Consider the following 24,947-nt stretch of genomic DNA (forward strand, 5'->3'; position numbering starts at 1 on the left):
TGCAATGTTTTTTTTAATGGGATCAGAACAGTGTTGGCTCATTCAATCTAGAGAGGATAGGCCAGCCAGACCAATATGATTTGTATCACAAACTTTGTCACTTGCTGAAGACAACCGGATGAGAAAGGATCCATTTGCTACGATGTTTGTAGTACACTCATATATTGTCAGCAGTTTACGATTTGCACCGACCATAAACCCTGACTTCATTAGTTAATGAAATGGAAGTGGCTGTACAGATCTTGCTATGTACTGAGTTGAAAATAAAGAGGATGAAATCCACTCTCGACTCAGAGTATATTTCAGATCTCATCATCAAGGAAACAGAGGTGGGTTGTGACTTTGACTGTGACCTATATATCATAGCTGTATGGAAACAGTGGTGTCTGTTGCCTCTGGAAAGTGTGTGTGTACTTCAGGCCACACACCCCTGCCCTGCTAAAGTCATTCTGTCTACATTAGCTCCATCCATGGAAACTTCTCCTAAGAGCCACAGAGTTAAATGTTCAGAGGAAGTCTATCTCTGAACACCAGTTGTGGGCTTGCTGCACAATGGGAACAAGGGACGGAGGAGACCAGCTGCGCCTCCTATTCGCTGCTGTAGAGGCAGCATTGGATCTGCCGTCTCTAGGGACGCTGCCGCCCGAGGCAGTGTCCTCACCTTGCCTGACGAATGGGCCAGTCCCCATGAGCAGTTTCGGTGCTGGTTTTGAGCATGACGGTTTCAAAGAACCGCAACTGAGAAAGTGCATTGCATTTGCTGGAGTCCCCGCCTCCCCGCCCCCCAAACCGTTCCCACGCATTTGAACGGTCGCCCTCGGGAGGTGGCGGACTCTCCTTTTAAGCAGAGGGTAGATGGCCACCTGTCATGGGTGCTTTAGCAGAGATTCCTGCATTTCAGGGGGTTGGACTAGATGACCCTAGGGGGAGTTCCTCCTAACTCTAGGATTTGCAACGGGTCCTGCGAAAGCGAATGCCCGCTAGACGTGTCCACAGAGAACCGGAAGTATCGAGCACCGGCTCGTTTTCACGACCTCTTTGGTTTTACAATGCCTTTGTGCTTGGGAGGCCGTTCCTCCTCCCCTCCCGTTTCGCGCCTTGTGCGCAGGCGCAAAGCGCGCGCCGCGCACGTTGGGCGGCGACGCACGCGGCTCCCGATACGCTCCCTTCCCTCCTTCCCTCCCTCCCTCCCGGCGTCGACGGACGGACGGACGGGCCGGCGGCGCGCATGCGCCGTAGCGCGTTGCCGTTGCCGCCGCCGTTGCTGCTGCTGTGTATGCCCGTCCCTCTCTTTCTCTCAGTCGCTCGCCATGTTGTTGTGAGTCTCCCTCACGGCGGCGAGGGTGGAGGAGGGGGAGGGACCACGACGGCGGCGGCGGGGGGAGGAGGAGGAGGGGGAGGCGGCGGGAAGGCGACGGGGTGGCTGGGTAATTATAGGTGAAGGTGTACCCGGAGGAAGGAGGAGGAGGAAGAGGAGGAGGAGGAGGGAGCCCGCCCCCCCCCCGTGTGTCCGTTACAGGCACACTAGCCCGTGAGTATTCGGCTGCTGAGGCGATGGGATGAGGGGAGGGGGAGGGGATGGAACGGCCCATGGAACGGCGGGGGGGGGCGCGATAGAGGGAGGAGCAGGAGGGCGAGTCCATTATTATCCTCGCCCGCCGCACGGTCGCTCACCCACGTCCTATTGTTTCAGACCCGGGGATTGGAGTATTTGGGGGGGGGGGGACGACGACACAGACAGACAGACAGACAAGGAGAAGAGGCCGCCGCTGCTGCTGCAGCTGCTCCGGGCCTGAGCGCACGTCTTCGGTGCCCTCTGTCTCCACCCCCCCCCTCACACCAACCTCTTTTTCCGGCCCTCCCTTTGTGTTGGCGAGCACTAGGCCCGTCGGGCAGGCCCCTCGCTGGTGGAGGCGGCGGGGAAGCCATAGGGAAAAGCGGGGTGGGGAGAGGAGGAGGAGGAGAAGAAAGGAGGGCGCCTGTGTGGGTGTGGTGCTTGCTTGCTTGCTTGGAAGCAAAGAGAGGAAGGAGTCAATATGGTGCTGAGGACGACGTCTGCACGGCGGGCGGGCTGCCGTGTCCTGATCCGGGCAGCTCCGTCTCCTGCTTGTTTTGTTTCGCCCTCTCGGTTTTAAAACGTCTCGTTTTGCTTCGTCTCTGCCAAGCGGGGAGCGCGGGACAGGCGAGAAAGATAATTTTGGAAGTGGGTGGGGCAGTGTGTTGTAAGGGGATTGTAAGAGGGATTTTTTTTTTCTGTTTTTGGTATTGGGGGGTCGGGGAGAAGGATTTCAGTTTCTCCTCTTTAACAGAGAAGGGTAGGGGAATGAATAGGGTTTGTGTAGATTTGCCCCCCCCAATCGTGTTTGAAGGCCTGCTATTGTGGGGCTGCAAAGAGGCAAGAGGTTTTTTTTGGAGGTGCCAGCCAGAGGACTGTTAAACCACAGCAAAGAACACGAAGCAAAAAGGTTAAATCTTTGCCTGCAGAAACTGGTCTGACACGCTCAGCCTAATTTGGTGAGCCTTCTGCTGTGGGACGAACATGGTAGCGAGGAGGCTCTGAACCGTGGGGTGTTTTACGGAAAGTGGGTATCGTGGATGGGTCCTTGTTGTGGTGTTGGTCCCTTCTAGCCAGGGGACTGCATTTGATGAATTGGTAACCTGAGAAAGGAGAGAGATGTAACAAAAGGGTGCACAGAAGGGAAATGGCAACTAAAGAAGTGGAGATGGTAAACAGGAACATTCTTCTGTTACACTGGCTCAAGGAGAAGGTGTGCAAAGGAAATATGTAGACTTATTGCACAGTATGTCTTAAAACATTCATTGACATCGTAATCCTGGTTCTGTGGGTTGTTTGTTTGATTCCTATTGTCAGTTCCCCCTGTAGAAGAAAGAGTCTGGATGCCCCTTGTATAGTGTACACATGAGTCCAGGTGAGGAAATAGGTTACAAATCGATGGGATTCTCTTGATTGGAAGAGACTTGAGAAGGTGTTTGGGTCTGCTGGAAGCATCCATGTGGCTTAAAGTGTCAGTCCTTGGGATTTGTTGAAAGGCCAGCCAAAGAGATGCCACAGGGAATCTGGAACATGGTGACTTGGAAATTAGTCTAGTTAGGAAGAATTTGTGAGGTGAACTTATTTTGGTGTCTGGGGAAGAAAAACTTAGCGCGTCTCTGTGGGAGGATCAGCAAGAAGTGTGGTGAAGGCCACAAGAGCAGTCAGCAAAACAGGAACTAGTGTGGGGGAGTTGTGAACAAGTTTGGTTATTGGAGGTATGGTAAGATGCTGAGTAGAAAAAAGGGAAAGAGTCGGATATGCAAGACACGTGGTGGTCATACAGGCAGATTTTCTCTTGTTCAGTAGAAGGTTTGAATAATGTGCTTTAGGAAAAAATGTAAATATAGTATCTGTGTGAGGAAGCAGTTTGCATGAAATGAGTAACTGACATTTGATTATACATTCTGGTAAATGTGGTTTCACATACAGCGTTTTCCCCCTTTTAGTCTTTAAGGAAACAGTTTTTTAGGTAGGGTATGTGAGTTTAAGTGTTGACTTCCTCTGCAGCAAATTATATTGGAGCATGCAACTTTTCAGACCTATCAGTGCATTATACATTTCTGTTGTATATTGAGGAGGGCTAATTGACAGCTTGTTCATTTTTATTAAGCATGATAAACAAGCATGTGTTCTAATGTATTTAACACTGTAATGAGTTTTGAGAATACTCCCCCCCCCCCAATTCCAGATCAGTGATATAGGAAGGTAAAATTCCAGAGTTTAAAAGAAATATTTTAAAATAAATAAATAGCTTGATTCTCTGGCAGGTGGTGAATCTTTTTGGCTCCATGGGACAGATCCTTATCAGAATCAACCCTGTGGGACAAATTTGACAGGTGGGTGGGGCCACCCACCTCTCAATCAAATGTTATGATGAGGTCATGTTCAAGGTGCTTTGAAGTACAGACTTCAAAACAACTTGCAAGGTGCTGCTGAATCAGAAAGGGGTTTATGACCTATATGCAAAAAAAAAAAAAAAAAAAATCATCTGGAGAGGAGACAGTGAGGAGGCTTTCTCAGAAGGCCTCTAACATGTCAGCTCCTGGAATGAAGGAACCTCTGTGCCTTCTGCCCACTACTTTGCCACCGGAAACAATGGAAGAGACTGAAAGGAGCTTACCTGGGTACTTTTCTAATTTCCTTCCCAAATACATATGCATACTTTTTGAGTCCTTCCTGCTGCTGGTGGTGCACACCGAGAGGTAAGAGTGAGAGAGTGCCAACTGACTGGCTGCCCCAAGGAATGCACAGTATGCAGAAGGCAAAAGCAACTATTCAGAAATGAGCAGCAAGAAAGGGAACAGTTGATACTAGACACTTGAGGAGCAGCCCTTCTGTCCAGGGGCAAAGCAAACAGCACCAAGAGCCCAAAATTTTACTGTTGCTGCAGCAACTTTGAAATGGGCAGGCCATGCCTACAATGGACTATTTTCTCCCCTCTCAGCGGGGGAGGAATTTCCTGCAAAAATGGAGAATGGAAGAACCTTTGTTTTAGCAGGGAACGTGTTTGCAGTAAAATCCTCTGCTAAAACGGATGTTTGTTTTCTTTGTTTTAGTAAACGCCTTCTTGATTTACAAATTATCTATAATGTAAATAAATAATGTAAATTGGTAGGTTTGGTTTGGGCAAAATGGCCTCACTGGCCAAGATTGGCCCATAGTCTAAAGGTTCTCTAGTTTGTTCCATAAACATTTGAACTGGATGGGTGGCACCTAATCTCTCTGTACATGTTTCCTAAACTTAACACCAATATATGTGGAGAAGCTTAAGTATAAGGATGCTCAAGCAAGAGGACTTTCCTTCCATCTTCCTTCGAAATCTCACGAGCCCCTCAGAAAGCCTCATTAGGAACCATCCACAATAGCATGGAATTGCCACATTGTACCAGTGTTCACTTGTATTGTTGCATACTGTTCTCAGTCTGGGAAATGGCTTTTTTTGGAATAGAGTGGGAAAGGCCTCTTGCGGAAACATCCTCATGCTTGCTGTTTTCTGGATTAAGCTTTATAGGAAACATGGCATATTCTCTAGTCCACATTGAAAAACTATTTTCAGGGTGTGATCCTATATGCCTCTCATGCTGGGGAGTGAGAGTGAGCAGTCATTGCTATGTTGGTGCAGCTACCGTTGCATCTTACATGGGGTCAGCCCCATACATGAGAGAGGAAAAAACTGCTCTGGAAAATGCACCATGGAATAACAAAGAAATTGAGCAATATTTTGTCTATGGCAATATTGCTAGTATCCACTAATCATGGGTTGTTGTAGTATTGACCCCCATACCACTCTTATGATTGAGGGAGTCAGTGCACTGATGGTGATACATCCCTCAGGACAGTCTTCTACCAATCCATACACACTGATGTTACCGTTCCTCCTCAGGCAGGTGTTTGGGTCTCATTATGTTGCATACTGCTCAAAATAATTGCATTTAACCACACACAAGGGGAATGAAGGACAGGCTGCTGAGTATAGTACCTGCATTGTCCCATTGGCAGGAAATCTGCAGAGAGGACTCGTGTTCCTCCTCGCTCCCAGGATTCAAGACACACTGTGGGAGAAAATAAATATTTGCCAAAGGGGGAACAGGAGGAACCAAGACAGAAACCATGGTCTGCCACAACCACACACTGATAGCAGACATCTGCAGCAATTCACTGCATTGGGCAGTGGTGGGAAATCTGGCTTTCCAGATGTTGTTGGACTGCAACTTCCATCGGACCCAGTCAGTGCAACCAGTGGTCAGGGATAATTTGGAGTTGCAGTCCAACATTATCTTGAAGGCCACAGGTTTTTCACTCCTGCCACATGGGGTTGGGAAACAGTAGATTGGAGCAGTAGCTCCAGGTGTGGATAGGGGAGAAAATGGCTCCCTCACTGTTTACATGCTTTGTCCAGCAACAGTCATGTTACAGACACAAGAGGAAGCTCCTTCAATTTGAGGCAATTCTTCAAAAATTACAGAACAGTGCCTGCCTGGTCAGCCAGCAGGCAGGAAACAGATATCATTGGGCTGCCAATGTCAAGACCCATTTATGAACACCAGGTTCCTGTAGGTTGCAAGAGGAGCCCTGGGAAAGCAGCTGAAATTTCACATGCAGGAGATATTGTGTTCAAATCCAGGTATCACTAGAAAAGGAAAGGGACTTTGACATTCAGGAACATCTGAACCAATATGCATGAGCCCTGAATAGTCCCGTACACCTTTTGACTGATGCTTTCCCCCTCTAAACTGGGTGCTTCTATACACCCTTGTATCAGCACTTGCCCCACAGTGCACCCTGAGTGGCATGTCCTCTTGCAGTCCTGGGAACCTGATTGATCAGAGAGTAGAGGGTCTCTGGCTCTGGCCACTGGTAGTAACAAGCTACGTGTCCCACCCTGAGTCCAGCTGAAGCTAGATTGCATCTGGGGATGGAAAAGGTGTCCCTAGCTACCAATCCTGAATAAGAAAGGAACAATGCACACGTGAAAGTCATAGCACTGGCACCTTTAAGACACTCCATTTAGGAATATATTCACTTTTGACATAACTTTTGCACATAACCTGTGAGGAGCCTGCTTGGAAAACATATCATAGAGGAACAGCTGGGAGCATCCTGCTTACGGTTGACCATAATGACATGGATCTCCTTTGTGGTACTGTGTGTTGGTAGGTCTTGTTCCATTGGGAGAGGACCTGTGGAGATAATAATAGGCAAACAGCCTGTAGCTGGAACACCCTGACCTGGGCACACAAGTAGGTGTTTTGAGGAAACAAGAAAGCTGAGGGGTGCCAATTCAGTGTTCTGCCAGTACTCTTTCCTGGCCTCCTAACTCTGTGGAGGTGAGAGATTTCAGTGACTCTGGCAATAAACCCCTTTGGATTGCAGTGGAACTCTTGTGTGCAATGACAGTTCAGTCAGCTTCATTTATCTGTGCTGTGATCTGATAAGGCAAAAGTGCTTGAGTGTTTGGCCGGCAGTAACAGTGGTTGGATTCTAGTGCCTGGGCTTTGCCAATGGAGAGGCTTGCCTGCATTTGGGAATGAGTGTTTTCCTTGAGTAGGTGACACTGCTCCCTTCTGGAAAAGAACTTGAGAGAATGCAAACAGAAACAAGTAGTTTTCAACACTTGAACGGAAAGTGCAATAGTTGCGATAGAAACTCAACAGGTAAGCTGATCCTAATAATGGATTTAGCACTAGCCCTTGTTTAGTGCTATGTGAACAAGCTGAGTCCCCTTCCACACGTGTGCATTTCCTCTTCCTTTCTTCAGACTCTTAACAATGTGGAGTTAGGTTAAAATAAGCCAACTTTACACTGTAGTTTGTGAAGCTGAATTGTTTAAACTACAACAATAGATAATGGTAACTACACTTCCTAGTTAGAATGACACTGTAGTTGACAGTTGAAATGAGCTAAAAATGGAAGCAAAAGCTTCCCAACGCCTCTTGGCTTTGCGTTAGGAGGATGGGGAAGTGGAAGGAGGGTAGGCTTGTTAATGTAGCATGAAAAGACATGGTTTAGCCCAAAATAACTACCAACATTTAAGTTCTAGGTTCTAGGTGACAAACAATAGAGGCTAGTGGCTGGGTTGAGCTTTGAGGAGCTGCTTGTTGTCATGCCCAGCTTGTGAGTTTCCCAGGAGCATGTGATGGCCACTGTTGGGGACAAAATGTTGGGCCAGTTGAACCCTTGCTCTGGGTAAGATAATTGCATCATGGACTAATAAAATAATTTGTTGATGCACTCTTAGAACTTCTTTCTGCCATATTTGATAAATTCTAATAACGTGAGTTGCCAAAATCCTGGAGATTGAGACAGTTTAAGAAAGCGGTGGTTGGAGAAGAGGATCTAGGAAACCACAAACCAGTCTGAATTTGATATCAGGAAAGATATTAGAGTAAATTATAAAGCCAATAACTAGTAAGTGCCTTGTTAATAATGTAGTGGTTTGTAGAAGGTGGCATAGGTTTAACAATAATAAATTCTGCCACACAACTTCATTTTTCTCTTTATTAGCTTAAAGGATGTTGGAAAACTGGATGTAATGTATATTTTTCTCGTTACATTTTAGTTAGGAAACTGGGTAAATGTGAGTTAGATAATGATATTGTTGGAAAACTAGTCTCTTGAGTACTCCATGCCAGAAAAAACTGGAGGGAAAATTTTGAGTGAGAGCTCGGTCCTGGTACTCATCTACATTTTAATGAAACCTAAACATTTTATGAAATCAAAACTCGCCAACATTTTATGAAACTTAAACAGCAGTGACTTAGATGAGCAGGTAGAAGGATCCTGATCATATTTGCAGCAGATGACCCTACTGGTAGGGATAGGTGACACCACAGAGGAAAGGAATAAAATTCAGAATTAATGTGAATCTGGACTGAGACTTTCCAGGAAAATCAACAGAAACCAATGCAAAATTTTGCTATTACACAAAAGAAGATCAAATAAGCAGGTGCAGAATATTGAGTACCAGACTTGAGGATAATGCATGTGAAATGGATTTCAGGATTGCATTTGATAACAAGCTAAACACAAGTCAACATGTGGGGCTGCAAAAAAGGCTGATGCTATTTTTAGGCTGTTTTAATAGAACTATAATTTCCAAGTCTTAAAGTGGCTGCACTTTATTCTGACCTCATTTGTAATCCTCCAGTCTTGGGCACTGCATTTGAAGATGGATGTAAGCAAATTGTAATGGGCTTAGAGGTGGTTAGGAAGATCAGAAAATGTCCTTTGAAGAAAAGTTGAAATAACAGGGTATGTTTATTTGGAAGAGAACATGATGATAGCACAAGAGGCAAAGACTTGTTTTCTGCTGTCCTATAGTACAGAACTAACTATAATGGACGTAAGTTACAGGAGGGTAGGTTTCAATTTAACATGAGTAGAAATTTCTTGATGGTAGGAACAACTCGGCAAGAGGTCTGGCGAAATAGGATGGAACTTTGAGTGGTGAAATAACTTGCATGCAATGGGGTTAGTCATAAATTGGTAGTTTCCACAACTTTTGTTAGTCCTAAAGGTTACTTGGTAGAAAAGACTGTGGGCCAGATCCATATACAGACGTACCTTGGAAGTCAAACGGAATCTGTTCCGGAAGTCCGTTCGACTTCCAAAACGTTTGACTTCCAAGGTGTGCCTTCCGATTGGGTGCAGGAGCATCCTGCAGCCAATCGGAAGCCACACCGGACTTTCCTAAAATCATTCAAAAAACAGAACAATCACTTCCATTTTTTGATTGTTCGGGAGCCGAAACATTTGAGTTTACAGGCATTCGGCTTCCGAGGTTCCACTGTATACCATAGGTCAGATTTGACCTGCAGGCTGCTAGTTGCCTACCCTCGGTCTAAATCACTAAGCATGGATTTCTAGCATTTTTCTATAGGTGCCTTTTTATTAATTCTGGTCTGTCGCGGTTCCCTTTTAGTAATTCCAGAAAAAGGAGATTTACATGTTCCTTATGCTCTTACTCTCACATTTGTTTGGTGTGAGATAAAATACAATAAAAAAGCTAATTTTATTACTCCTTTTAAAAATTTCAGTCATTTCTGAAAATTGTAGACCCTTTGAAATAAAGATTTGTATAAAGGTGAGTGCTTTACTGAACAGTGGGCGGTATCCAAGGCTTCCATTGCACTAGTGCAAAGGATGTGTATGAGCACATATACATCTCCCCTGCAGACCCCCCCCCCCACTCACTCAGAATTGGCTCAGGGGGATTTGGGGACTCTTCAAAGTAGTTTTTTTGTAGTGTGGTGGGGGGAGTGGAAATAGAAGTGCCGCTGCATCAATGAAACTCTGCTGCTTTGAATACAGCCCACTTCTTGACTTTTATCTTTGAACAGACTATAGTTACAAAATTAAAAAGAAAATAATTTGAAACAAAGCAACGGCATCTGTTGCAGAAGCCTGTTTTGCTGTTGCACTAAGTAGGCAGCAGACCAATTCATCATTGTTACGGCTTTATGAACTATGTAACCTACAGTGGTTCTTCAGGTTACATACGCTTCAGCTTACAGACTCTGCTAACCCAGAAATAGTACCTCGGGTTAAGAACTTCGCTTCAGGATAAGAACAGAAATCGCACGGCGGTGGCGCAGCAGCAGCGGGAGGCCCCCATTAGCTAAAATGGTGCTTCAGGTTAAGAACAGTTTCAAGTTAAAAACGGACCTCCAGAACGAATTAAGTTCTTAACCTGAGGTACCACTGTAGTTGACTGGCATGCCAATCCTTTAGTGCTCTTAGGCTCCTATGCAGAGAGGAGAGTGAGGTTTAATTTTCATTTATTGATACATGGTGTATGAGTAACTACTTTGAGTTCCTGATTTGAAAGGTATGGCTTGTTGGAAGAATAGTTAAAAGCACTGCTTTTCTTCTAGAAAAAAGGTACCGGTACTCATCATGAAGTTGTTACAGTAAGTGCCCTACTTTTAACTAGTGCTTTTCTTCTAGGAAAAAAGGTTGGTGCTGCATACCCTTAAGTACCCCCCACCCAAAAAGCATTGGTTAAAAGATTGACAGGCAGCTGGATTAGAACATTTTTAGTATATTACCTTACGTATTCTAGGGCAGGCATAGGCAAAGTTGGCCCTCCATGTGTTTTTGAGACTACAATTCCCATCATTCCTGACCACTGGTCCTGTTAGCTAGGGATGATGGGAGTTGTAGTCCCAAAACATATGGAGGGTCAAGTTTGCCTATACCTGTTTCTAGGGTAACGTCAGACTTTTGTGTTGGGCTTCCAAAGAGAAGCCAGTGTTTCAGGGCAAACTCCCTGTTCCTTATAGTTTGGATTTTTAGTTTTGAAATCCTAATTATAAGAACTGCATATTTTACGCTCCTTCTGTGGAAAGCCTTTTACGTTATCAATCCTTTTTCTTTTTAGGTTTCTACATGGTATGAAATTACATGTGTCCTCCTAGGTATGAATGAAGTGTCCTGGCAGGAGACCAGAGGAATGATGCATGTGAACATTGGTCAGGAAACGAGAGGGGTTGAACAAGGGGTTACCTCAGCTGGAACAGTAGGTGGAACAACTTCAGGGCCCAATTCAGGTGGAACCAATCCTCACTCCATCCCTACATCTGCAGTGTCAGGTGCTTCCAGTGTCCAGGTACCCTTCAGTGGATGGTCTCAGGATGATGCCACAGTTGGATATGTCTTCCAGAGGCAGGCTGGTGAGCAACTGAGTGGCTACTTCAGTAAGCACCGTCGGCCCACAGGAGATAGCATTCATGTAGCTCATTCGGTAGGTAGCTTATTTGTGTTTTGCTTATAGCCCCCCCCTTTAACTCATATCTTTCAGAAAGATATGTATAGGTTAATTTATCATAAGCACAGCATTTAATCATGGCTGCTGGAAGTTAAACTTCTCAGTGTAACTGGCTTAAGGCGTGATACACATTAATATGAAAGTACCTAGTATTTCCCCCCTCAGGGATACTTTTAATAGTTTTTGAAGTATTAGATTTCATGGCAGGTGGATAGGTGGCACCAAGTGGTTCATCTTGACAAATCAAAGAAAAGTGACAGGATGAAATTAAAAATGAATTTTGCATGTAATATTGCCTGTTACACTTATATCCTACATTCATTACAGAATAAATTGATCATGATTAATTTTCATTGCATGTTACTTAGCCATGGCTAACTGTTGCTGATTTACTAATCTCAGTAATAACACCTACATTAAAAGCTTATTGTACACAATCTTGCATCCTGTTGAATGTTATTTTTCTAATGCTTTGGAGACTCGTGATGCCACATCTGGGGTTGCATCTGCCTACCCTGATGTCTGTAAGTTGGACTGACGTTTTTATTTAGAGATCTATGTGTACAGCAGGGGTAGGGAACCCTCCACATATTGTTGGGCCTACTTCCGTCATCCCTGACCATTGGCTATACTGACTGAGGCTGTTGGAAATGTAGTCTGGAGAGTCCCAGGCCCACCACCCCTGTGGTACAGCATAATACGTAGACTACAGCCACATAATCTATACACTGAACTCTGGATTTACCTTTAGTCATGTTCATTAAATTCAGTGGCTGTACCTGCATAAAACTTAGTTGAATGCCACCCTTTCTAGTACTTTGTTTCAGCATGCCACGTTTATTGTAGTTGGCATTTTAGAGAGATTCCTTTAGTCTCTGGAACAATTCAAGCACAGCTTGCTGCTGCTGCTTTAAGTTTACCTACTCAAGATGTGAATAATTTTTTCTTTAAATTCAGGATTATACTCCTAAAAGAGTTTCTTTGCTAATACCTGATAGGTCTGTAATGGCTGGATAACTCAGGGGTACTCATCTTCAACTTTCTTGCTGTAGAGGAAATTGGTTTTTCCATTGTAATTGTGTGGTTCCTGCAGAAACATCTATGACCACATGAACAACTATACTTCCAAATAGGACATCTTATATAAATTATTTCCTATGAAGAGCTTTATAGAGATCAGAATGGATTGTTCTCTAGGATCACATTCCCTTCTAGACAAACTTCCGAGGGCCATTTTTCAGTGGTGGGCATGTCTTGAGGCAAAAGTATGTAGAGCAATAAATGTACATTTTGACCTTGCACAGGAGGCAAGGTGCTTCACACACTGCTCTGTCCTCCATCCAGAGAAGCAAAAGGCAGTATTGGAGTTCAAGGACACATTCCAGCTAGGCAGAAATGTTTGGTGTGAAGTGGAAACTGGTGAGGTTTCCTGGGGAGATATCCAAGGGTCAAGTAGAGGGGCCACATTCCAGCCTTGGCTCTAAGGTTCCTCACCAGCTCTCTGGTTACTTAAGTAAACTTAGCAGATAGAATGAATTACTGTTCTGTAGCCCTGCAGATCACACTTCCTATTTGATCTCATTACTGTAATATGCTTTTGGCTTTTCCTTTGGTATGCAAATTGTATCTTGCAGAGTGCTGGAAATATTTAGAATAAAGAGAGTGCAAAAGGCACCATGCTTTCTGGAACATGACATGGTAACCAAGGACACAAAGTTGATTCTGAATTTAGTGTTTCAAGAGAAGACAAAGAGGGAAATAATTGACTTGTCAAATAATTTTTTTCTGCATGCTGATGCATACCTTTGGAATGCAGACTTTCTAAGAATCCTTGGTTTTAAAAGGTTCTGTCTTGCTCTGATTTTTCCTAACAAAGTTAAGAAAAGTTCATTATTTTTAATATTCATTTATTGTTTTTACTATATAAAGATGATTGTAGTCTGGGGTAAAACTTACTTTCTTGCATGGATCTGTTTAGTGCTCTTAATTTTTTTTATTGAGCTAGGTCCTAGCATTGTACAGTGGTACCTTGGTTTACAACCATAATCCATTTTGGAGGTCCAGTTGTAAACCAAAACAGGTTGTAACCTAAGGCGTGCTTTTGCCAATGGGGCTTCCCCTCCCTAATTGGTTGTAATAATAATAAAAGAGTTGTAATCCAAAAAAAGGGACACACACTTTCGGGTTTGATGTGGCTGTAATCCAAAGCCGTTGCAAACCAAGGTACCACTGTAGTTAGTTTTCAGCGTTATGTATCGTTCATGTCTGTCTTTCATGCAGTAGACGTGGAGTGATAATTCAACATTAGTTTTGTGGTTTAAGTGGGTCTTCTGTGAGGGTAAATAATGTTGGCTGTCACCCATAAAGCAAATTAAGAACCTCTATCTAACCCCTATGTTAAAACATGCTTTTATGTAAAACCAGGATCAAAAATCTGATTTTGAAAGTTGTGTTAATGACACATCATCAAGTAAAAATTAGAATGTATGGACAGTGTTGACCACGCTTCACAAGTTAAAAAAAAATTAATCATCAAAAATTCTGCCCAGTAATATAGCCAGTGCTTCTGCAAAGTCTTCAAATGAAGTGTCCATGCATGGCTCTAAAGAGTAATCCTGAATCTCAAAATTTGCTCCCAAGTGTCTAAACCTATGCAAACTCTAGGGAAACCATGTGGGTTGCACAGCTAGAAAGTTTGGATTATGTTCCTCATTAGTGTAAAGTTACTTAGTTACAAACTAGGGTGCTGTAATTGTTTCTTCCAGTAGATTATGATGATGATGATTAGATATCCACGCTTGACCATGAGGTGGGTTACAGCAGTTGCACTGCAATATTTTTGTATGTAACCCTGTTTCTGTATACTAATAGCGAACTCATTCATCAAGTTCTGTTGCCTATGTAGCCAAGACAGCACCAGTAGTGACTAAGAGAGGTATTGGCATGCTCGGGCGAACTCTGAACTTTGCAGAAGTACAAAAAGCCTTAACGCAGCGGGATGGAGCATGCGTGGCTGGCACAGAATGCTAAATCTTTCTGCCTGAGAAGGGAAAAACAATGGAGGAGGGAGAGTGGAATGGAGTATCTCGGGGAAGGCATGGCTGGCTGCCTGGAACGTTGAACAAGAGCATACTGCTGTGCAGCTTCTGTTAGGTCAACATGTAAATTACATTTTCCAATTGTAAATATTGAAAAGGGTGCTTTCAATGCCTTGCAAACAGGGTGTTATGGCATTCATCAACAAACCACAACCAGCAACCTGCACTTGTTTAGAAATGGGTAGATCAAACAGCTAGTGGATCTTAGCAGTTCAGATTTGCTCTTTATGAAGAGAAAAGGCAGCACTCTGTGTTGATTATCTTTTTAAGACTTCTCCTAATGTTACTCGTGTCATGTCATCCTTCTAGCATCTTTGTTGCAGGAGCTAACTTTATGATCTGTTCTCTCGCACCTCATATAGGGTTGTCCTTTGAACACATGCTTTCCTTTCTTTAGCTCAGTTCTGAGTCCTTCATCATTGTAGCAAATCCTTTACATGTCTTGGTGTTTGCCGGTCGAGCAATATAAATCAGTATCCTTCTTCACCATATTTTGGGGCTCAACCAGAGAAATCAACTAGCGATCCAGTTCCTTATCTCAAGAGGTGGAGTTGCTGCTGTGGAAATGGACAATAGAGCCCATGTCTCCTTCAGATTTTGATTCAAGTTCTCTGTGCCCATTGTTCTCCAGGCTAGTAGTGGGGGCACTGTCTCATTTTGCACCTTGAATATTTCAGCATTTTCACCTGGAGCTCAAAGTTCAAAATGATGACATTAACTCTATGTTGTGTTAGAATAGCAACAGCAACAATAACCAGTATTTTTTGCATGACTGGGCAGCAGGTTTGCTATAATGATATAATAGAAGATGACTACTTTACTAAAATGCTTTTTAATGAGAATCAGTGTATTCAGGTTTTAATTTTCATTATGCAGCCAATTGTAGGCATTCAGGTTTTAGACTTATTTTTGTTGTTGATTACTGTTAACTCTGACTTTAATTTGGTGTTTTGAAAATACACTAATCAACAATTTGATTATAAAACATTGATTTGATTTGTGTAACATTTAAATCCAGTAGTAAATTTACTTAATCAGCAGAGCTTTGAGTCTTGGGTCCTTGCTTTTAAAATATATATATATATATCTGCTCACTGATGTTCCTTAACATTTGAATGTCACAGAGGTAGCCAGTAAGTTGAATCCAATTGTGCTGTTTGGTTAGTGGAAGAGCTTTTGATCCAGTGGACGGCTGTACTAATGGAATAGGAAGGAGGCAATTTACAGCAGCTTTCCCTACTTTCCCTCTGAAAATCTGCTCCAGGGTGTTGGGAGAACTGTTTAGAACAGCCTGGAAGGTTGTGCTGGGGGTTGGGGAAGGCTGTAAGCAGCGGTTCTCAACCTGTGGGTCCCCAGATGTTGTTGGACTACAACTCCCATAATCCCTGAGCTCTGGCCTTGCTAGCTAGGGGTGATGGGAGTTGTAGTTCAACTACATCTGGGGACCCACAGATTGAGAAAGGCTGCTGGAAATAGGACAGGTAAATTTGCTGCCCCTCCTCTTGCTCTCTAGTGGTGCAGTAGTAAAACTGCTAGCATATTTGCAAAGCTAGGTATGGTTTCAAAGACTCTTCTGAAAATTGAATGGCTGTTTTTGGTTGTAGAAGGATACAAATGGATGCAAACAAGGGATTTAAAATGTACTATGTTGATTTATATTAGTTAATATATTTAAGGCATGCTTGGGTTGTGGGAGAGATGATAAATCATGTTTTCGGTGCTTTTTGTTTTTATCAAGGCATTTCTTATTGTTGTAAGGTTCATCTTTCTTATTTGTTCTTGTAAGCTTTTCCTTTTTAAGAGTGCTTAGTAACTACCTGAAATAAATTACCTAGGAAGTTTATTACATCAGTTTTACTTATTTGGGTATTATACCAGCAGTTCATGGTGACTAAATAATGTACTTTCAAATATTTTTCATAGTTCCTTTCATTCACCAAGTGAATATTCAAGAGAATTGTCTGTTGCTCTTCAACCAAGGAAGTTTAATTAATAAAAAAATGGGGCATAGTGAACAGGGGCATAACAATTTGGAAGCTACTTCTAAAATTTAAAAATATAACACATAGCTTTCAAGTGAAATCTAATTTTTATTTTTATTTTCTCCAGGTTCGCTCTGTGGATGAAATGAATCATGAGTTTCAAGCTCTTGCACTAGAATCTCGGGGAATGGGAGAGGTAAATAGCTTTAATTGAAATGTATAGAATGGATTGTCGCAAGAATTTATAAATCATCGCTCTGTTAAACTTGGCACCACTTAAAAGAACCACAATTTAGGATATGTATCTTCTGTTGTTGGAGGAATTTTCAAGTCACCTTTTATGCAAGTACACTTTGAGTCTTGCGTTGTACTTTCGGCACGAAAGCCTTAACACAAATAGCACAACATTGTGGGAGAGAATGCATTGGCAAGACTGAGTTTTTCTAGAAAACTCATCATCTGATGAAGGATTGATTCTGTGTGTCAAGCTAGTGTTCAAAGCTATCAGTAGCTTGAGTTCTTCAAGCCACAGTTTTCAAGATCCAAAATCATAGTACCATGTCTCCAAATATTCTGGTGCTTGTGGCAAAGGTGAAGTACTAGTGTGTACTAATATCTTCACCTTTTGCTTCCTGTTCTACACTTTTAAATGAACTTAGAGGTCTTCCTCAATGGGACATGGGTGGCGCTGTGGGTTAAACCACAGAGCCTAGGACTTGCTGATCAGAAGGTCAGCAGTTCGAATCCCCGCAACGGGGTGAGCTCCCGTTGCTCAGTCCCTGCTCCTGCCAACCTAGCAGTTCGAAAGCATGTCAAAGTGCAAGTAGATAAATAGGTACCGCTCTGGCGGGAAGGTAAACGGCGTTTCCGTGCGCTGCTCTGGTTTGCCAGAAGCGGCTTAGTCATGCTGGCCACATGACCCGGAAGCTGTACGCCGGCTCCCTCGGCCAATAAAGCGAAATGAGCACCACAACCCCAGAGTCGGCCATGACTGGACCTAATGGTCAGGGGTCCCTTTACCTTTTACAGGTCTTCCTCAGTTCATTGGAATGCTTAGGTGAAAATTATTGGGTAGAGGTATATCAGTTTTAAATGAGGTACTGTTAATATTGGCAAGCACTCAGAGAAATCAAACATTGCTTATATTATGGAGAATGGCATCTGTTTCAGTTGGACACATGCACAGGGTTCCAGCAAGTATTTTTCTTTAAACCGGAACATTTTAATGTATTGAAATAGCTGACATATTTTCCTGGATTTAGAATTAGTAACTTGGAAACCTCATGTCTATACAGAATGATAATGCTAAATAAAGCTCAGTGGGAGGAATTCAGTGTTGTGCTAAGGTGATTGTTTTGACATGCCCCCCCCCCCCAGCCACGTTTGGGGAAGGAGGGGAGAAAACCCTATTGTGCAAACGTCGTCCTGTCGCACAGCTTCTGCTGACAGGACTCATTAGTTTACTGCTATCCCATATCTCTAACTTTTGATTTTAGAGTCTTGCTTGGAAAGGGCTGCATGTTGAGTGCTAGCAGTTTAGATTCATCCAGGGTGATCAAATCATCCCACCCCACCCTTTTTGAATTAGTTACTTGGAAACCCCAGCTCTATATAGAAAAAGATGCTAACTGAATTTCAAATGTTGCCTGAAAGCCAAATCAGTTTACATACTTTTAATGAGTGAATGCTGAGAATTTCAGCCATTTGTGTATAACAGTTTTAAAGACTGAGAGTAGCAAGATTTTTATAAGAATTGCACCTGACAAAGAGTAGCATAGATCACTTTGTACAAACAAGTTTTATGTCTGAATGGAAAATGATCCTTTGGAAGCAGCCTTGGCTGAAGGGACCAGTGCATCTTTATTTTTGGGAGCTTTTTATAGGTGTTACATTCTCCATGGCCCTAAAGTATCAGGTATCAGGCATGTATACTGGTGCTGAAGTGTAATACCTAATAGACATGTTTCTGGTTTGATTTTCATTAAAATGTATTTCAGTTTGGATAGGTAAGGAACCAATCTATAATGTTGCAGTTCTGCATGCAGTTATGTGCATTTTGTCCTGTTTAATTTAGATGTTATTAAATCAGGTAACTGTAGATAGGGTTGAAGTCTTAATTACAAACTATGTAAAGCGGGAATCTATGACCCTGTTTGACTCTCATCAGACTAGGCCACTAGGTCAGAGATAATGGGAGTTGTAGCTGAACTACATCTGGAGGGCCACAGGTTTCCCATCCTTTTTCAAAAGTTTTATGTACTAATGTATGCTAGTACTAAATTTAGCAAGGTTCACTTATAATGGGCTATACCACTGCTTCACTCCCCTAAACACCTCCTGTTAAGCAAAGCATGCCTGTTCCACAGGTTTGTGTCAGCACCAGTTTACAAATAAACTGAAAACTAACCAGTTTTAACTGTGGTATATCCTTTTTAAATAGCTGCTACCTGCCAAAAAATTTTGGGAACCAGATGATCCAGCAAAGGATGGACAAAAAGGCATATTCCTTGGTGATGAATGGAGAGAAACTGCCTGGGGAGCACCTCGTAAGTGATGTGCATTTAAGGAACTTATGGTCAGAAATCACTTGGGAAAGAAATTACTGGGGGAAGGAATCACACTCATGCTTTAGTGATCTAAACAAGCTCACTGAACAAAGTGTCATTAACTTAAGTATTTTTAAACTATATATATATTCATGCAAGTTACATGTTAGTTTTTGTTTTTTAAACAGACCACTCTATGTCTCAGCCTATTATGGTTCAGAGAAAGCCTGGACATGTTTTTCATGGAAACAGTGAAGTGAATGCTGTCTTATCTCCTCGATCAGAGAGTGGTGGCCTTGGCGTGAGCATGGTAGAATATGTGTTAAGTTCTTCTCCAGCGGATAAATTGGACTCCCGATTTAGAAAAGGAGCTTTTGTAAGTAACTTGGTTACGTCAACAAAATATTAGACCATCCTAAGCTGGATCCCCCATTAGACTGCACCGGTTCCAAATCAGTATTAATAAGAAGTTGGACTAGCAAACTTTGGTTCCCATTCTGACCTGTGGGAAGCAGTGTTTTGTGTTAACATGATTATTTCCTGTAGGGCATTTGAGCATATATGGAGACAAGAATTGTCTATGCAGAACCGCATGAGTCTCTGCTTGTATGAAACGCAGTTTCATTGAAATCTTTATGATTTACTTCCAAATAATAGCTGTGTTTAGGGACGCGGGTAGCGCTGTGGGTTAAAGCCTCAGCGCCTAGGACTTGCCGATCGAAAGGTCAGCGGTTCGAATCCCCGCGGCAGGGTGCGCTCCCGTCGTTCGGTCCCAGCGCCTGCCAACCTAGCAGTTTGAAAGCACCTTCAGGTGCAAGTAGATAAATAGGGGCTGCTTACCAGCGGGAAGGTAAACGGCGTTCCGTGTGCTGCGCTGGCTTGCCAGATGCAGCTTGTCACGCTGGCCACGTGACCCGGAAGTGTCTGCGGACAGCGCTGGCTCCCGGCCTATAGAGTGAGATGAGCGCACAACCCTAGAGTCTGGCAAGACTGGCCCGTACGGGCAGGGGTACCTTTACCTTTACCTTAATAGCTGTGTTTAGAAACTCCATATGGGACACTTTACACATATGGAACAGACTCCCTTGGGAGGTGGTGGACTCTCCTTCCTTGGAGGTTTTTAAGCAGAGGTTGGATGGCCACCTGTTAATGGATGTTTAGCTGAGATTCCTGCATTGCAGGGGGTTGGACTAGTTGAACTCCTGGGTCCTTTCCAACTCTAAGATTCTAGATGTTCACCAGGGTATAAACTATTTGACATTTTTATTAGTATTCAGCTGAAAGTTGTATTTTATTTAACACTTCCATATTTACGGAGAACAGTCAGTAATGAAAAAATAATAGGTATGAAAATAAGTTACATCCTACAGCTTCATGACAGTGGGTTAGATACAGAGATTCCATGAGGGGAGTTGATTTTTACCAATTTTCTCCTGCTTGTCCCCCTCTCCCAAATCAGTTTTGAAAGGTTGGCAGAAGGCCTTATTGAACCTTGTGGGAGAAGGCAGAAGGTGAATCAGCAAAAATTTCCTTGCCTCTGTGTGTACGGGATTCTCTTAGATCACCACCTCTTCCACAGATGAAAAGGGCTACACTGCTTTAGCAAAAGTTGGACTTTTTCCTTTGAGTGAAGATGCTCTCAGGTTGGATTTGAACTTCCTCTAATGCTTGGAGGCAGGATTGCAGCTGAATAGAACATTTTGCCAGAGCAAAGAATCTCACCTATACACTCATGGGGTCTGGACTCTAGACTGGCAGTAACTGACCAGGAATGTGTGGATAGCTTGATGAAAGAGTTGACCCATTATGTGGCAGCTTGAAAGAGGCAAGTTCCATCCCAGGGATCATTAGGAAATAGTTGAAAATATTTCCTAATACAACCAGAGAAAAATAGTTTGTTTCTTTTTGGTGTTACTTGTTTCTTATTTTGGGTGGATGCAACTTGGACAGTTGTGTAAACTTGTGGGGCCTAGACAACTGGGAGCAAAACTCTGATTCAACTGTAATCCTGTCCTCAGATGCTAGAGGGAGCTCACATCCCACCTGAGATTTTAAAAAAAATCATTCAAAGGAAAATACTTTTTGCAGGTAAGCCCAGCGGTTCTTTCTGTTTATCCTAGCAGTTTGCTTTCATGCATCAGCTTGTTTTGTATAAGCCTGAAACTTCCTCAATCAAGGTATATTATTGAGTGTTCTATGATTCATTGTGCAGTATAAAATAGAATTAGATTGTTTTGTGGTGGTGCTCTTGCATTTTGTCAAATTCAGAATCAAACATTCTTTTCTTCAGGGCACTAGAGAAGCTGAAACAGATGGACCTGAGAAAGGAGACCAGAAAGGCAAGGCTTCTCCATTTGAGGAAGACAAAAACAGAGATCTTAAACAAGGAGATGATGATGATGATGTTACTAAAATAAATGGCAGAGGTTTGCCAAATGGAATGGATGCTGACTGCAAAGATTTTAAGTAGGCATTTACATTTTTCTAAAGATACAAAGTATATTTTTTAAGAGTTCAGTTTTTCATATGGATGATTCAAGTCCTACCTTCCTATTTTGCATAATATTCAGCCTCTGGCATGCACCCTCTCTCTCTCTGAATTCACCTTAAATAGACAGGTCATCTTTAAATAGTTTAAAGTTCTATTTGTGTAGGCTATAAAACAAGTCAAAAGGCTTTGCTGTTCTAAGGTTGTTTTAAAGCCATCATAGATGCTTGGCGATCCAAATAAATGGCTGGGGGACATAGGAGATTCTGTCTCCATATTTCACTTTGGCTCCCTTGACTACTGCGTTAGAAGTTTGTGGGTATGATTTTGGCTGCTCCCTGTTCAACGATCCGTCTACGTGGGCCCCACCAGCATGTCTACTCTGTGTCAATATGCTTGACTGGTCCCCTGTTCTGCTTTGCTTTGCTTTGTGCACACAAGTTGTCTATCCATTTAATGCTCCCCAGCCAGGATCACTCTTGCTGCTGGCCTGCCTCTCTTTCCCCCTCTCCATGCATTTGATGTGCTTAGAGCTTCACTCGTATGTAATTGACAGGATTCTTTACCATATCCCAAGAGCCTCAGTTGCCTTCTGATGTGTGTGCACTGGCTGAAGGAAATTTCTAGGCGGGTGAGGCAGCTATACCAGCAGTGTCAAAAACTTTCCAATATATCTGGGGCAATGTAAGGATCTAAAAGAATCCTAGCTCCAAGGTGAGCACGTTCTTGATCTCCAGTAGGGAAATGAGTAAGAGGTCTAGGCACATCTGGAGCGACATAGAGGAGGTTTGAGTTCTGTTCCTTTAAGCTAGAGACCTATTGGAGCAGGGACAGCTTTTGTCAGGGGCTTCTTGGCCTCTGTATGTTGAAAAGGGCAAGAAGGGGCTATGCAGGAAGCTCTCTTGGGTGAGCGGCAGATGACAACTAGAATAATAATTAATAATAATAATAATAATAATACCCTGCCCATCTGGCTGGGTTTCCCCAGCCACTCTAGGCGGCTCCCTGCAAAATATTAAAAACAAGATAAAACATCAAACATTAAAAACTTCCCTAAACAGGGCTGCCAGTGGTCTTCCAGGTGAACAGATGAAGAGGCCTTGATTACAGTCTCTCTCTCTCTATACTGCAATCTGGTGGAGTGGTTGTTGCTGGATGACAGTTGAAGAGCAAGAAAAATAGGGTGGAGTTGACTTCTCAGCAGAGCTGAAAGAATAGCTCTTCTTAATCTTCCTCTCTACATTCTCTCTACCATCTGCACTTGTTGCTTTCTGTGTTAAATGGTGTGTGTGTCCCCCCCCCCCCCGCATTAGACCACTCTGTTCTGTCCTCAAGATTTGTCCATTCACTTCAGATACAGGTAGTTACAAGAGCATCCTGCAACAGAATGTTGCAGGGTATCCTTTCTGACAGGAGTGCTACAATACGGGCTCAATTCACTCTATCTCTCCTATTCCCAGCTTTCTTTTCTGGTTGACTTTTAACATTCTCTGGCTCCTGAAGGCCACCAGTCCTCATTGGGCTGTTCTGTAGTTAACCACCTGAGCTTGCTGTTATAGAGACTAATTCTTTTTGTTTCCAAACATAATCCCAGCATTTCAAACTGTTCTGTTAACGCCATTCAGCACAGCTGTATGCTGTTTTCCCTAGATCAGGCAACTACAGCTGATACTAATTATCACAAATTCTGTTGTTTAAGCAATGAAGCTGACATCTCTTTTGCATTCTTTTCCTAAGCAGTCGTACTCCTGGAAGTCGGCAAGCCTCCCCAACTGAAGTAACTGAGCGTCTGGGGCCGAACCCAAGCGCTGCTGAAGGATTGGCTTCCCTTCCTAATCCTGCAACCCACAAGCCACTGGTGGAAGAATTTTCTAACTCTGAATCTCAGAATTTGGATGCTATGGAACAAGTGGGTCTTGATTCTCTGCAGTTTGATTATCCTGGAAATCAGGTACAAATGGACTCTTCAGGAGCTACTGTGGGACTCTTTGATTACAATTCACAGCAGCAGGTTAGTGTTTTTATACAGCCACATTAAAAAGTGGAACTACAACATTTTGGCAATCACAGAGATTTATTCCCACGTCCTTACCTATGTCCTGGAGTCATGGTTAGTTCCCAACATCAGTTCTGCAACACTGGCTGGTAGGGAAGCTAAAAATGTGGTAACCTTAGGACATGGCTATATTTGACTGGATGTTAACAGTAAAAGATCAGAAGCTTGCAACACAGAGCTGCCATTCTTTCTTTTTTTTTACTGTAGTCCCATGCTTATTATAATGTGTAATTCTGCCGTGATATTGCTTAAGAATGAATTACACCTGAATTTAAACTTCATACATAGTGCTATGGATCTTGGACAATCCTGTGAATGCATCTACACACAGTTGGTTTTTAAATTCTGATGTGGGATTGTTGCTAAAATTAAAAGGTTTAAATTGTTGTTCTTAGCTTTTTCAGAGGACTAACCCTCTCACTGTCCAGCAGTTAACAGCAGCTCAGCAGCAACAATACGCATTGGCAGCGGCACAGCAACCACACATAGGTGAGACATTTTCCCAAGTTTATTTACTTAAATTTCAAGCTTAAAAAACTGGCAATGTATGATTGCTGCTTTTCTTTTAATTAAAAGCTTGCTAATTTGGGCAGACCTTTTGACAAACTTGGAATTGTCATTGCTTAAAAGTGAAGTTCTAAAGGTATAGTAATAATAATTTAAAATGCTGCTGTTCTGGTAGTGTGATACATATTTAAAATGTATTTGGTTTTATAAATTTAGTTTTATAGAAATGGCAGCAGTAACTTGGGACTATGGTATAAACGTTTCTTAAAGTAGAGCATGAACCTGACAGTTAATGAGAGAAGCAAGAGATACTTTAGTCTTAATTAACCTTTCGAAGCCTCTTCAAGAACAGGTGGCATAAATTTCTAATACGTTTACAATTTGAATGATGTAATGGTGTGTGTGTGTGTTTGTGTGGTGTCTTGTTTTTGGTGAAATTGAACTTTTTGTTACTGTAACAGGTGTATTTTCGGCAGGCTTGGCTCCAGCTGCTTTTGTGCCAAACCCATACATTATCAGTGCTGCTCCACCGGGTGCTGACCCATACACGGCAGCAGGCTTAGCTGCAGCAGCTACATTAGCAGGTAAGAAACTACCATCACTCAAGTTAATTACAACAATCTCTTTTTCTCTAGAAACTTGAAAACTTTAGTGTTTGGGCATAAACCATCAAAAACACAGAAGAAGGTTGAAATACAGTCATACCTCGGCTCCTGAACGCCTTTAGAGTTGTTCCAGTTTTTGAACGTTCTTTTGGAAGCTGAACATCTGACGGGGCTTCCAGTTGGCTGTAGGAGCTTTCTGCAGCCAGTCAGAAGCCGCGCTTTGGTTTTCGAACGTTTTGGAAGTTGAACAGACTTCCGGAATGGATTCTGTTCAACTTCCAAGGTACGACTATGAACTAGTTTAGATATAACATCACAGTACTTTTTTCCCCATTTGCTCCTTT

At 42.9% G+C, this 24,947-nt stretch overlaps 1 protein-coding gene across 23 annotated transcripts in view; it reads left to right on the forward strand.

Moving 5' to 3' along the window:
- The first annotated feature begins 1,269 nt into the window (after positions 1 to 1,269).
- Positions 1,270 to 24,947, forward strand: part of PUM2 (pumilio RNA binding family member 2) — a 59,360-nt gene continuing 35,682 nt past the window's right edge. For 3 of the 23 annotated variants that reach the window (XM_077926413.1, XM_077926415.1, XM_077926421.1), the window contains exons 1-8: positions 1,300 to 1,318; positions 16,529 to 16,597; positions 18,842 to 18,947; positions 19,136 to 19,323; positions 21,238 to 21,413; positions 23,176 to 23,446; positions 23,887 to 23,980; positions 24,460 to 24,582. In XM_077926413.1, the coding sequence (XP_077782539.1) occupies positions 16,547 to 16,597; positions 18,842 to 18,947; positions 19,136 to 19,323; positions 21,238 to 21,413; positions 23,176 to 23,446; positions 23,887 to 23,980; positions 24,460 to 24,582 (1,009 nt within the window). In that variant the 5' untranslated portion in view covers positions 1,300 to 1,318; positions 16,529 to 16,546. Of the gene's footprint in view, positions 1,319 to 1,391; positions 1,532 to 2,495; positions 2,515 to 10,934; positions 11,298 to 16,528; positions 16,598 to 18,841; positions 18,948 to 19,135; positions 19,324 to 21,237; positions 21,414 to 23,172; positions 23,447 to 23,886; positions 23,981 to 24,459; positions 24,583 to 24,947 lie in introns of those variants that run through there. The other 20 variants (XM_028722322.2, XM_028722323.2, XM_077926412.1 and 17 more) reach the window with 17 other exon arrangements.

The sequence above is a fragment of the Podarcis muralis genome, chromosome 3 (assembly GCF_964188315.1).
Source record: "Podarcis muralis chromosome 3, rPodMur119.hap1.1, whole genome shotgun sequence".
Lineage (NCBI taxonomy): Eukaryota > Metazoa > Chordata > Lepidosauria > Squamata > Lacertidae > Podarcis > Podarcis muralis.